The sequence below is a fragment of the Trachypithecus francoisi genome, unplaced genomic scaffold (assembly GCF_009764315.1).
Source record: "Trachypithecus francoisi isolate TF-2019V2 unplaced genomic scaffold, Tfra_2.0 Lachesis_group4, whole genome shotgun sequence".
Classification (NCBI taxonomy): Eukaryota; Metazoa; Chordata; class Mammalia; order Primates; family Cercopithecidae; genus Trachypithecus; species Trachypithecus francoisi.
The window spans coordinates 82381891-82396767 of NW_022681469.1; the positions used below are offsets into that span (position 1 = coordinate 82381891).

The 14877-nt window shown below is 35.8% G+C and overlaps 1 protein-coding gene across 14 annotated transcripts in view; it reads left to right on the forward strand.

Annotated features, from left to right (window-relative positions):
* The window catches only part of PHF14 (PHD finger protein 14), a 200478-nt gene that overhangs the window by 45044 nt on the left and 140557 nt on the right, over positions 1-14877 (forward strand). For all 14 annotated transcript variants that reach the window (XR_004433291.1, XM_033194692.1, XM_033194693.1 and 11 more), the window contains exons 6-7: positions 4277-4388; positions 9672-9809. Coding sequence is in view for 13 of the 14 variants with exons in the window: in XM_033194692.1 (XP_033050583.1) it covers positions 4277-4388; positions 9672-9809 (250 nt within the window). In the remaining variant the exon portion in view is untranslated. The remainder of the gene's footprint in view (positions 1-4276; positions 4389-9671; positions 9810-14877) is intronic.

Here is a 14877-nt window from a genome sequence, read left to right on the forward strand (position 1 = left end):
TCTTTCTGTCCCCTGGTTTTGGGGAGTTTTTATGATGAAGCGATGTTGAATTTTATTAAATGCTTTTTCAGCATCAGTTGAAATGATCATATGGTTTTTATCCTTTATTCTGTTGATGTGATGTATCATGTTGATTGATTTGCTTATGTTAAACCATCCTTGCATCCCAGGGATAAATCCTACTTGGTCATAATGATCTTTCTAATGTATTGTTAAATTCAGTTTGTTGGTATTTTGTTGAGGATTTTTGCGTCAGTGTTCATCAGAGATACTGGCCTGTAGTTTTCGTTTTTTGATGTGCCTTTGGCTGGTTTTGGTATCAGAGTAACATTGGCCTTGTAGAATGAGTTTGGAAATATTCCCTCTTCCTCTGTTTTTTGGAATAGTTTGAGTAAGATTGGTATTCTTCTTTAAGTGTTTGGTAAAATTCAGCAGCGAAGCCATCAGGTCAAGCAGTCCCAGGCTTTTCTTTACTGGGAGACTTTATTACGGCTTCAATCTCGTTACTTGTTATTGGTCTGTGCAGGCTTTGGATTTCTTCATGGTTCAATCTTTGTAGGTTGTATGTGTCTAGGAATTTATCCATTTCTTCTAGATTTTCTAATTTATTGACATATAGTTGCTCATAGCAGCTGCTAATGATCCTTTGAATTTCTGCAATATCAGTTATAATGTCTCCTTTTTTATTTCCAATTTTATTTATTTATATCTTCACTCTTTTTTCCTCAGCCTGGCTAAAGGTTTGTCAGTTTTGTTTACCTTTTCAAAATACCAACATTTTATTTCATTGATCTTTTATATATATTTTTTTCATTTCAATTTTATTTATTTCTGGTCTGATCTTTATTAATTCTTCCACTAATTTTGGATTTGGTTTGCTCTTGCTTTCCTAGTTCTTTAAGATGCATCATTGGATTGTTTATTTGAAGTTTTTTCTCTTTTGATGTAGGCACTTATAGCTATAAACTTCCTTCTTAGTAGGGCTTTTGCTGTATCCCATAGGTTTTGGTACGTTGTGTTTCCATTATCATTTGTTGCACTCTTCTTCTTTATGTCCTTTGTTGGGTGTCCTCCTAGCTATTGTGAAATAAAATATGGCTCTGAACTAAATTCCTTAATTTTTAAAAATAAGCTTTATGTTGCAATAAAAGGCAGCATTGAAATCTTAATGTCTCAGTTCTTTCTTTTTTTTTTTTACCCTTCAGACAGGGTCTGGCTCTGTTGCCTAGGCTGAAGTGCAGTAGCACGATGTTGGCTCACTGCAACCACTGCTTCCTAGGCTCAAGTGATCCTCCCACTGAAGCCTCCCAAGTAGCTTAAGTTATAGGTATGCACCACCACACCTGGCTAATGTTTGTATTTTTCTATAGAGACGAGGTTTCATCCTGTTGCCCAGGCTGGTCTTGAACTCCTGGGCTCAAGTAGTCTTCCCACCTCAGCCTCCCAAAGTGTTAGGATTACTGTACCTGGCCATTTTTTTCTTTTTTTCTTGAGAGAAGGTCTGGCTTCGTCAACCTGACTGGAGTGCAGTGGCATGATCTTGGCTCATTGTAAATCCCTGCCTCGTAGGCTCAAGAAATCATCCTACCTCAGCCTCCCAAGTAGCTGGGACTACAGGGGCATGCCACGACACCTGGCTAAATTTTGTATTTTTTGTAGCAATGGGGTTTCACCATGTTGCCCAGGCTGGTCTCAAACTCCTGAGCTTAAGTGATCCTCCTACCTCTGCCTCCCAAAGTGCTGGGATTACAGGCGTGAGCCACTGTGCCCGACCACTTCTTTCTTTTTTTTCCTTTAAAATTCTAGACTTAGTAAGTCTTAGTTCTGTCCCTTGCTAGCCTTGTTATATTTGAAAATCAGTTAATCTTTCTGAAACCAATTCTTCATATGTAAATGAACAACCTCCCACTCAACAGAAGCTTTTAGGCTTTTTTTTCCTTGTACTTAACATTTCTTGACTGAAGACAGTGAGCCACACTCTGCTGTAAGCACTTCACATACATCTTTATAATTTCCAAACTACCTTTATGGTGCTCTGTACCTAGTAGACACTTATAACTGATTACTGGATGAAGGAATGAAAATAACATACTTGAGGTGAATTTGTTTTACATGCTGTAAAGACATTACTGATACGGAGTACTTCAAACTCCAATTTTATTGATTAATATAGTTTTCATTCTTAAATGAGTCTTTTGATAAGTATCATTCTACTTAGTCTGCTTTATTAAAATATATGAGTTTAAAATAATCTGTTAATAGTTTGTGCTAGGATGACAGTTCCAACTCTATTTTTTGGTGGTTTTATGTGATGCTTATTTCCTGTTCCTTTCCCCAATCAACATCTGTCATAATAGCTCCAAGCAAAATTACTGGTAAAGTAACAAGGAAGATTTTTTTTTTGATTTGCATCTTTGTCTTAATTACAAAGTTATAAATTATGTGCATCTAAACAAATGAACAAGAAACTATTTACAGCTGATATTAAAAGGGACCATACTTGTCTCAGCCATGATTTTCATTGACTTTGATAGGTATTTTAATGAGGACTCAAGTTGGTATCCTCACGAGTGGTTGGGAGAAATGATATACTTGTGTGCCAGTCACATTGAAATGGCAGTTAAATCTGTAGTACTTGTGTACTACATTTTAAGAAGGTCAGTATGAAGCAAGCAGCCAGCTGTTAGGTTTATCAAAGATAAACTTCTACAGAGTATAGCAACATTTAATCCATCAGTGGAGCATGAAAAAACTGAACAAATTAAATTGAGAAAGCAGCTGCTTGTTGAAAATGTGTATCTTTATATTGAACTCCACAGGATGCATTTGGGAGGCTGGATTAAAACATTCTATCAAGAAAATCTCAAAACCTTGGATTTTTTTCCCCAATAAAAAAGATAATTTTTTTTTCTTTTCTTTTTTTTTTTTTTGAGACAGAGTCTCACTCTGTCGCCCAGGCTGGAGTGCAGTGGCGCGATCTCGGCTCACTGCAAGCTCCACCTCCAGGGTTCACACGCCATTCTCCTGCCTCAGCCTCCCGAGTAGCTGGGACTGCAGGCGCCCGCCACCTCGCCCGGCTAGTTTTTTGTATTTTTTAGTAGAAACGGGGTTTCACCTTGTCTGCCAGGATGGTCTCGATCTCCTGACCTCGTGATCCGCCCGTCTCGGCCTCCCAAAGTGCTGGGATTACAGGCTTGAGCCACCGCGCCCAGCCTAAAAAAGATAATTTTTAAAAGGATTTGGAACTATTTTTCCCAGTGCCTCTAGAGAATAATTTTTGAAATTAGTCCTTTAAAACTCATAATGCACCACAAAAACCAGAACCATGTAGCATGCATAGCCTCTTAAGTTGTGATAAAGCAGAATTTGTTGTTAATATATTCACAAGGGTTAATAGAGATTTGCTTCTGTGACACTCTTTCTTACAAAAGTGGTAAGATCTACTATTTTAATTTCAAAGTCAGTGATCCCACCGTTTGTTTTGTTTTAAGCAAGCAGAATGCCTAATATATTAAAAATGGTTCAGAGCAGTTTTTAAAAAATGGAATTAGAAAGAACTGCAATTTTTCCCAGTGTACTGAAACTCTGAGCATTCTTTGTTTAGTCTTATGGCATTATTCAAACTTTTAACAAATATTTATATTTGGGGCATATAAATTTTAGTATATAGGTTGTATGGTAAACAGATAAGATGAATGAAAATGTGAATTGCTTATTCTGTACCTTTTCCCAGCAGTTTTAACCTGGAAAGGAAGTTAAACTGTATACAAAAATTGTAAAATATGTCCTTAAATATTATTACCCCAGCAGCTTTTGGAAAAGAGTAACAAGAAAGAGGAATTTTACTTAATTACTGCAGAGTAACTTCACAGTTATTAAATTAGTATTCTTAATTCTCAAAGAGCTTAAAATAATGAATGTGACTACCTTTCCTTGCATATAAAAATGTTTTGTTTCATTTGAATAGTAGTTTTATGCAAATATTTAAGAATAGGTAAGTGCAAAGTGCAGTGAGTGAATTTTAAGTGAAAGGCAATTATAGTTGTTAGCTCTCAGTTTTGTCTAAGCTGCTGGAAAAGTAATTTCAGTCCCCTTTTTTGTAACTGTTATTCTGTAGGTGTTTCATATTTTTTAATGATGTGCCTGAGATTGGGGGACATTTGATGACAGAATTCTCTTGGTAGTATTTTGAGATGGCAGCTGTTTTATATGTTTGTTTTTTGTGTGGGAATTTTATTAAAAGATTTGATAGCAAAATCATATCTTCTCTCCTTAGATGGGTTCATATTGTTTGTGCCCTGTATGTTCCTGGAGTAGCCTTTGGAGATATTGACAAATTACGACCAGTAACGCTAACGGAAATGAACTATTCCAAATATGGTGCCAAGGTGAGACATAAAGCATTTTTGATAGCTTGAAAGAGAAAGGTTTTACTTGTTAGTTTACATGACTTTTTATTTGTGTTATGTTGACTGCAGAAATGCTTACTAGGAATCATTCTATTTAGCACTGAATCATTTATTATTGATAGTAGTTTTCCCAGAAAGCCAATAATGTATACATTATTCTATACATTCTCAATTTGGAATAACATAGGAGGTAAAATGATAATTGGTACTACTACCATTTCCCTGGCACTGTTCACAATGCCTAATACGTAGACCAAAACCTTATTTACAATTAGTTGGATCAAATATAAGCCTAATTTCTGACTTTACTTTTGAAGTGAAATTTGTCAAAATTATGAAAAAGAATATTAGAAATGATCTTTGATGCTGTTATTGTAATTGTTTTGGGGTGCCGTTAACATGCCGTTAACATAGATGGTGAACTTAATTGATATATGCCGTTAACATAGATGGTGAACTTAATTGATATATGTTATATGTGTTCTGACTGCTTCACCAACCTGGTGTTCCCCTATCTTTCTCCCTGACTTGGGGCCTCTCTGTTCGCTGAGACACAGTGATACTGAAATTTGGCCAATTAGGGCTGGGTGCGGTGGCTCACGCTTGTTATCCCAGCACTTTGGGAAGCCAAAGTGGGCAGATTACCTGAGGTTAGGAGTTCGAGACCAGCCTGGCCAACATGGTGAAACCTCGTCTCTACTAAAAATACAAAAAATTAGCTGGGCGTGGTGGCGTGTGCCTGTTATCCTAGCCACTCAGGAGGTTGAGGCAGCTTGAACCCAGGAGGCAGAGGTTGCAGTGAGCTGAGATTGCACCACGGCACTCCAGCCTGGGCGACAGAGTGAGACTCCCTCTCAAAAAAAAAGAAAAAGAAATTTTGCCAATTAGTAATTCTACATTGGCCTCTAAGTTTTCAAGTGAAAGGAACAGTCATACGTCTGTCACTTTAAATTAAAAGCTAGAAATGATTAAGCTTAGTGAGGAAGGCATGTCGAAAGCCTAGGTAGGCCAAAAGCTGGGCCTCTTCTGCCAAATAGCCAATATGTCAGTGCAAAGGAAAAGTTCCTGAAGGAAATTAAAAGTGCTACTCCAGCAAACACATGAATGATAAGAAAGTGAAACAGCCTTATTGCTGATAATGGAGAAAATTTTAATAGTCTGGATAGATCATAGCAGTCACAACATTCCCTTAAGCCAAAACCTTATCCAGAGCATGACCCTAACTGTTCAATATTGTGAAGGCTAAGAGAGGTGAGGAAGCTGCAGAAGAAAAGTTGGAAGGTAGCAGAGGTTGGTTCATGAGGTTTAAGGAGAGAAGCTGTCTCCGCAATATAAGACGTGAAGAAGATGCAGCAGGTACTGATGGAGAAGCTGCAGCAAGTTATTCAGAAGATTTAGCTAAGACAAATGATGAAGACTCATACATTCAACGAAGATTTTCAATGTAGGTGAAACAATCTTCTGTTGGAAGAAGATGCCATCTAGGACTTCCCATAGCTAGAGAGGAGAAGTCACTATCTGGCTTCTAAAGGCAGGCTGTCTCTCTTGTTTAGAGACTTATGCAGCTGGTGACTTTAAGTTGAAGCCAGCGCTCCTGTACTATTGTGAAAATCCTAGAGCCCTTAAGAATTATGTTAAATCTATTCTGCCTGTGTTTTGTAAATGGAACAACAAAACCTGTACACAGCACATCTGTGTACAGCATGGTTTACTGGGTATTTTAAACCCCTTGTTGGGACTTACTGCTCAGAAAAAAGTTTCCTTTCAAAAGATTACTGTTCATTAGAGCTCTGATGAAGTACAAGGAGATTAATGTGTTTTCCTGCCTGCTGTCACAATAGCCATTCTGAAGCCCATGGATCAAGGAGTCATTTTGACTTTGAAGTCTTATTATTTAAGAAATACATTTCATAAGGCTATAGCTTCCATACATAGTGATTCCTCTGATGGATCTAGGCAAAGTAAATTGAAAACCTAGAAAGGAGTCACTTTTCTAGATGTCATTAAGAATATTTATGATTCATGGGAGGAGGTCAAAATATCCATATTAACAGGAGTTTGGAAGAAGTTGATTACAGCCTTTATGGATAACTTTGAGGGGGTTGAAGACTTCAGTGGAGGAAGTCACTGCCAATGTGGCAGAAATAGCAAGAGAAGTAGAATTAGAAGTGTAGCCAGAGGTGACTGAATTGCTGAGATCTCATGATTAAATTTGAACAGATGAGGAGTTACTTCTCATGGATGAGTGAAGAAAGTGGTTTCTTGAGTTGGAATCTACTCCTGGTGAAGATGCTATGAACGTTGTTAAAATTACGACAAAGGACTTAGGATATTACATAAACTTGATTGATTAAGCAGCAAGAGGGTTTGAGAGGATTGACTCCAATTTTGAAGAAAGTTCTACCATGGGTAAAATGCTGTCAGACAGCATCACATGCCACAGAGACATCTTTCATAAAAGGAAGAATGAATCTATGCAGCAAACTTCATTGTTGTTTTATTTTAAGAAATTGTCAGGCCAGGTGCGGTGGCTCACGCCTGTAATCCCAACACTTTGGGAGGCTGAGTTGGGTGGGTCACCTGAGGTCAGGAGTTCGAGACCAGCCTGGCCAACATAGCAAACCCCATATCTACTAAAAATACAAAAATTAGCTGAGCGTGGTGGCACGTGCCTGTAACCCCAGCTACTCAGGAGGCTGAGGCAGGAGAATCACTTGAACCCAGGAGGCAGAGGTTGCAGTGAGCTGAGATTACGCCATTGCATACTCCAGCCTAGGTGACAGAGTGAGACTCCATCTTAAAAAAAAAAAAAAAAAAGAAAAGAGAAATTGCCACAGCCACTCCAACTTTCAGCAACCACCCCATCAGTCAGTGGCCATCCACATCAAAGCAGCATCTTTCACCAGCAAAAAGATTATGACTTGCTGAAGGCTCAAGTGATCATTAGCATTTTTTAGCAATAAAGTATTTTTAAATTAATGTACATACATTTTAAAAATACATAATGTTATTATACATATAATGGACTACAGATAGTGTAAACTTAACTTGGAAATGCATGGAGAAACTAAAAAATTGTTGTGATTTGTTTTATTGTGATACTTTATTGAAGTGGTCTGGAGTTGAACTTGCACTATCTCTGATGTATGCTTGTAAATTTAACAGAGGTTATTTGAGACAGATTTTTCTCAAGTTGCCCAGTAAATTAACAGATGTATTTATTGGGCAGCACTTACAACTCGAAAAGGCTCAGAGGTGTCCACTTTAATAGTGTGAGCAGTGGGCTTTTATTTTCTGAATGTGGAACTAAAGTAAGGAAATTACTTAATTGGCTGCAGTTGTGTTGTTTTTCTATATGGGTATGATTTAGTAGAAAGTGTCCAGTTACATTATCTAATGTCTAGTTGGCTGTTGTGGTTAGTTGAAGCTTGTTTTTTGATTTTTTTGTTTTGTTTTGTTTTTAAATTTGATTTATTACAAGGAATTTTTCTAAATTAAATTTCACCTTGTGTAAAGTTCCATATACAGAAACAGGTACAGGCTAATTTCCTCTTGCTTATTTTGCTTTAAGAAAATATCACTGGGAAACTGCGTTGAAAATTAGGTACTCTCTGGCTCCTCTGCAAAATCACACACAATGTTGTGAGTTATGATTGGGATAGCCTTCTAGACCACATTGTCTACTCATTTTCCAATCTTCTGTGTTCTCAGTTGCTTAGTTCACTAGCATTTTAAATGATTCAGGCAATTGAGGAAGATTGTGTTTTCTTTGATAGATTGTTTTATAATATAAAAAGGCTGTCAGGAATATTTTCCTTATATTCATTCTGAAATCCCTTGCTCAATTGCAGCATATTACATGAAATTACCCAGAGAATTATCCTAAACAATATGTCTCTGTTCACAGTGTTGACATCCTTTAAATAACTTAATTTCTTTTTATCTCTCTCTCTCAGTCTCATGGTGAGATTGCTATTTGCCAGTATATTATACCATTTATGTTCTACTAAATGTCAGGATTTGACTATTGAAATTTTAACATTTTCCTTGTATTTGTTTCCTTCTTATGTAGTTCACTTTTAATACTTATATTAAACAATTCTTTAATTGTCCACTGTCAGTCTTTCATAATTTAGCGTCTTTTTCTTTTATGAAGATTTCTTTTACCAGAGTAGTTTAAACTTTTAGACTAGCTATTCCCCTCCCCCCCCGCCTTTTTTTTAAGAGATAAAGGATAAATCTGAAAGGATTTGGGGTAATTTCAACAGTTCATACTTTGGTTTTATTACTTTTAATCGTCTTAAAGAAATTTAAAACATGCATGATTTCTAGGTTGTAATGCCTAGATTTTTTGTTGGATTTTCTCTGGTCTCTTATTTCCTTTTCCAAGCAATTTTATATTGTTTAAGAATTAGTATAGCTTAATGGTGGGCTTTAAAGTAAGATTGTCCTGGTTTGAAGCCTTACATTTACTTTCCTTGTTATTTTTGGCAAGCAGATTTCTTAACATGTCTTTAATTTCCTCATGTGTAAAATGGGAATAGTTATAGTACCTCTCCTTCATAGTAGTTGTGTTTAATGAGTACATATATTTATATATAGAGTCCTTGACTTATGATGGGTTTACATCCTGATAAATCCATTGTAAGTTTAAAATATTTTAAGTTGAAATTAACTTAATACACCTAACCTAATGAGCATAGCTTAGTGTTGCCTACCTTAAATATGCTTGCAACACTTACATTAGCCTACAGTTGAACACAATCATCTGACAAAAAACTTTATTTTATAACAAAATGTTAACTATGTCATGTAACTTATTGAATACTATACTGAAAATGGAAAACAGAGTGGTTGTATGGGTACTGGAAGTGTGGTTTCTGCTGAGTGTGTATTGCTTTTGCAACATTGTAAAGTTAAAAAATTAAAAGTAGAACTATTGTAAACTGGGTACTGTCTGTATATGTAAAGTGTTTAGAATAGTGACTGGCACATAGTAAATCCTCAAATAATTTTAATTATGGTTGTATTATTATTTGTTATTACCATTAAATTAGTTGAATTTTGATTTGAACCATATAGGTAATTATGTTTTTTCATATAAACTCTTGGCTCACCTACAGTTATTGTTTGTATTGGTACATAATTGGTTCACTATTTGTATTTAACATTTTAAATATTTAGTGGATGCTTTGTATGAGAATGCAGTCTTTAGTCTGGAAATAAGTTTGCTTTGAGAATTTTTCTGTTTCTTTGTTGTAGGAGTGTAGCTTTTGTGAAGACCCTCGCTTTGCTAGAACTGGAGTTTGCATCAGCTGTGATGCAGGGATGTGCAGAGCCTATTTCCATGTGACCTGTGCTCAGAAGGAAGGTCTGCTTTCAGAGGCAGCAGCGGAAGAGGTAGATTTATTTAAACCCATAGTTGGTGAATATGCTCACAGGACATTTTTTGACTCTATGTCCTATAACAAGTATAAATAATAAAAGAAATTTTAACATTTATTTTTAAAGTTGTTGCCAGGATCACTTTTCTAAAACTTTAAGAGTGAATCTCTATGAGTTTTGTCAGTCTTAAAGCTAGTCAGACATTTGGAAAACATTAAAATTTTTATAGTGAGATCTGACTGATAAAATGAAAGATAATTCAAATTGTCTTAAAGCATTAAAATGTCAGCATTTCAGCACCATGAATTATAGTTTTAAAAAAGGCATATTTTATACGCGAATCTGAAACTGTATTTGAGTAACCTTGCTCTATTTTTATTTAAGTAAAATCATTACTGTGTCTTCAGTATCTCTGTTACTATCTCTTTACTGTTATTTTTAATTCCATAATATTCCTTTCAGATTTATTGTCTTTACATTAAACAGTTGTTTTCAGGGTTTTGGGGACTTGTTAAGATTTGTTCAAGTAGTCTGAGTTTAAAACTATTTTCATTACACTCTAAAATGTTATTTACTTTTCTGAACTCTGTTCTTTCATGAGTATTAGTGGAGACTTCCAGAGATTACATACAGTATAACAATAGAACCCACTGAATATGGAAACAATTTTGAGAACCCAGCTACCTTTTTTTATGTCAGCTATCTAGACTAATGTCTAGATATTTGCAAAAATGTAAAACAGTGCCACTCTCCTCACTAAATTTTTGTGTGTATGTGAATTGTATTTGTTTTAGTAAAAGTGGATGCTTCTGTAATGGGCCCTTTGTTTAAAATAAATTAATGAATATTGCAAAAATTTTTCAGTTTTAATTTTTAATATGGTAACTGTCTGAAATATAACTCACATAAACTCTTTAGGGTCCGTCCGCAGTAATTTTTAAGAATGTTAATGAATCGTGAGCAGGTTCAGTTCATTCTTTAAGCTCATATAGTAAAGACTGTTTATTTAATAATTTTTATTGTATATTCATGATGGCTTTATGGTAATAATCTAAGCCTCTCCTTTTTATGTTTTTTCTTTTATTGGGTAAATTTTGCTTATTGTGCTGAGATTTTATCTTAGTACATTTATTTCATTTCCAGAAAATAAGCAAAGATACTCTGATGAAGAAAATTTGTAGGAAAAAATGTGAAGGATGTATTTTATGAATAAACAAATCTTATAGGAATTGTATTTTTGATACATGTAGCTGTTTTTGATACATACAGCTGTTCCAGTCTCTTAATTTTAAGGAGTTATACTTTGATGAAGGCTACTAGATGAACAATGAGCATCTTCTCAGCCACTAGGTAGCCATAGAGTTATAATTATACAGTAGGGTAGTCTGGATTCCTCATAGCTACAACTCAGGATGGTGGACAAAAGTACAAGAAGGCAATACAGGTAAGACTTAGAGGACCAGATTAAATACTAGGTAAATACTTGGATCAGAGAATATGTAGGATAAGATTAGTTGTCCTTTGAGCTCTGCAGTTAGTAGGGTTCTTTGGAGCCAGTGGAGAGCTTTCTTTTTTACTATGGTAGTTTGGATTACTTTGCACAACATCATATGTCATCATTTTTGGCAAGATGGCAGCTAGTTAATTAACAAAAATGTGTGAAGCAGCCATGTTTGGGACAGTGGGGTGTAATATAGTTTATGGGATTTGGAGAGTGCATCTCCTTCTAAAGGCATGCAAATTAAATGAAACTAAACACAATATTAAGCTACATAGTTTACAGTCTGTGGTCTGTACATCTTACCTATAAGCTAATTTGGGGAAATGCACAGGGAAATAGATACATTAGGATGTGAGAATTAGACCTGAGGCATCTTCCTTGCCTTGCTGTGTCCCTTGATTAATTAGGTGGGAGCTCTGGATGCTGGAATAATAAAATGCAACTTTTCTCCCTATTCACTGCCTTACTCAGTGTGCTGTTGTTTTGGGGGGAAATGATTTAAAGCATATTTACATATACATGTTCCTGGTTTCTTGTTATGAACAGAGAATTAGAAAATTCTAAATATTTTCTGAATGATGTTCCAAAACCCAGGATATTGCATGAATCAGTATTAATGAAGTTTGCATTTGACAGTAATCATTCTGTTAAAATGAAGGTCTTGTCTATTTCTAGATGGTTGTACTTGTGTACATAAGGATTTATGTAATGTAATAGCATTTAAAATTAAGAAACACATTTTAAACTAAAACAGATCTATGTTTGTGAGCATACCTTGCCTTCTATTTCCATTTTATATTCTTTAGACATTCTAGGAAACTTTTTTAAAGACTATATCAAATTGGATTTACTACTTTTTTGTGGTGGTTTTATATAGGCTGTTAAAAAAAAAGGTTGAAAAATAGAATAAACATATCAGTTTCATCTGATGACATTGTATACCTTTCTATATTTTTTATGACTTTGTATATAGCCTTCTGACATAGTCCTTTATCTCATTGGTGAGAATCCATGTGAAATTTCTATTCTCTTTCATCTACTTTGTGAATATTCCAGATTTATTTAGAATAGTCAAAGCATGTTATGACACAACATGCTTTATTAGAAGGATATTTAAAACCATGTTATGACACAACATCTTATTTTAAAAAATGAACTGTAGGGCTGGGTGCAGTGACTCATGCCTGTAATTCCAACACTTTGGGAGGCCAAGGCCAGAGGATTGCTTGAGGCCAGGAGTTTGAGACCAGCTTGGGCAACATAGCAGGACCCCATCTCTACAAAAAAAAAATTTGCTGGCTGTGATGGTGCCTGTAGTCTCAGCTACTGGAGAGGCTGAGGTGGGAGGATCACATATACCCGGGAGTTCGAGGCTGCATTGCACTATGTTCTCACCACTGCACTCGGCCTGGGGAACAGAGTGAGACCCCACCTCTAAAAAATTTAAATAACTAAGTAAAAAATACTGAGCTATTGCGCAGGCTCAGTTATGCTGACTACAACTTATGTTACTATGTTTTACGTTATATAGTCTAAAGTTACTTATAGTCTAAGTAAGCCATATGGTAGTTTCTTCCGTAATTAAGATATAATTTGCTGTTATTGTACATTGCTGTACTCTGTTATGTAGAAAATTATATTTTAAACAATATAAAACCGGGTGCGGTGGCACACACCTGTAATCCCAGTACTTTGAAAGGCCAAGCCAAGGAGGATCTCTTGAGGCCATGATTTTGAGATGAGCCTGGGCAACATAGCAAGACCCCATCTCTACACAAAATGTAAAAATTAGCCACGTGTGGTGGTGTGTGCCTATAGTCCTAACTACTCAGGAGGCTGAGGCGGGAGGATTGCAGAGCCCAGAAGTTCAAGATTTCATTCTGTTAGAGCATATATGACAGAGGTGGGGTGGACAAGAATATTGATAGTACATAATTGAGAGCATAAGTTTGATATGCCATTAGGTTATTACTGTATTTAAATGTTTCTTGTTTTAATAAACACATCAATTTTACTATTAAGATACCAATAAAGTGTATGTATGTTCTTCAAATATACTGTTTTTACAAGTGCCAGGTGGTTCTCCATGTACAAGACTGAAGCTGTGTCTTCTTTCAGTTTATATAACTTTGATCTGCTATGTCAGTTTTACCAGTTTTACCCAGGGAGCTTTGTTTAAAAAGAAAAAACAAACAAACAAGCAAAAAGATTTTAAGATTCTGGACCAAATCATGCCATCTAGAGGCCCACAAGCTAAACTTAATCCATAGATGGATTTTGTTCGTTAGGAATAGAGTTAAAAAAAAAAAAAACCTTGAATTTGAATGCCTTTGGGGGGGCATTCCAGTGTGCCACAGGCTCTAAGTTCTCACAGGCCTCACCATTTACTAACTGTCTCTCATCATTCATTTTTGTCTTATTTCTTTTTTAGCATCTTTTAGGTCTCCTTCACCCATTTATGTTGATTGTTACTCCTTCTCAAGGCATTTGCATTTAAGGCACTTGCCTCAGATCTACTGAATCAGAATTTGCAGAGTTGGGCTCTAGTAACCTCTATTTAGAAACCTCCTTAAATGAATCTGATGAAGTCAGGTAATGGCTAAGGAAGATGGATCTTACATACTGGACATAGGTCTTGGTTCAGCAACTTAACCTCTCTGGCTTTCAGTTTTCTATCCATAAAATTGATATTAAAGTGGTAGAACTCACCTCATGTGGTAGTTGTGAAGGTTGAAGAGATAATATATACAAAAGCACGTGCTTATTTCATAGTAGATATTCAGAAACATGTCTTTCCCTTTACATCTTCCTTTGGGAGTAGGATCTTGAAAGCTCCATTTCTCTAAGCAGGTTGAAGGGATATTCCATGTCAACCAATGAATTAATTAGGACACTATTTTGACTTGTTTAACAAAACCAAATAACAAGTTGCTTAAACGAAGACGTTGAATTCACTCTAATAAACAATTCTAGACTGATTGGATACTGAGGGGAGTTTGGTTCCAGGGATTAGTTCCCTTCTTTCTTCCTGCTTCACCTTCCTTTAGTCTGTTGCACTCTCCTACACAGTCAAAGATGGTTTATCACCATCTTGACTGGATTCTTCCTCATTGGAAGTAGCAAAGAGGAGGTTAAGAGTAGGCAGCTTCCTTTCAAGAGCATGGTCTGGGAATTTCATACAACTTATTGGCCAGAACTTAATCACATGGCCACATCTAGCTGTGGGGAGGCTGGACCAGATAGTTTCTAGCAGGGTAGCCATATGCCCAGTAAAAAACTCATAGGGTTCTAGTACTAATGGGAAGAATAGATATTGTAAGACAGTTAGTAGTTTCTGTCATAGTAAGTATTGAGGTTTTTCTTAGGTCAGAGTCTTGGTCCAAATGCTTAACTCACCTATGCAAGCATGAACCCTATCTCTAATGACTCAATTTCAACCTCATTTACTTTGAAATATTAGAATAATTACCTAGATCTGGGCATTTGGGCTGAGGTTCAGTATAATCTTTATTTCTGTTAAACGTCTCTTTCACCAAGATTTAGAGCATGTCATGAGAAAGCAGCTGTTTGTATGTGTTAATG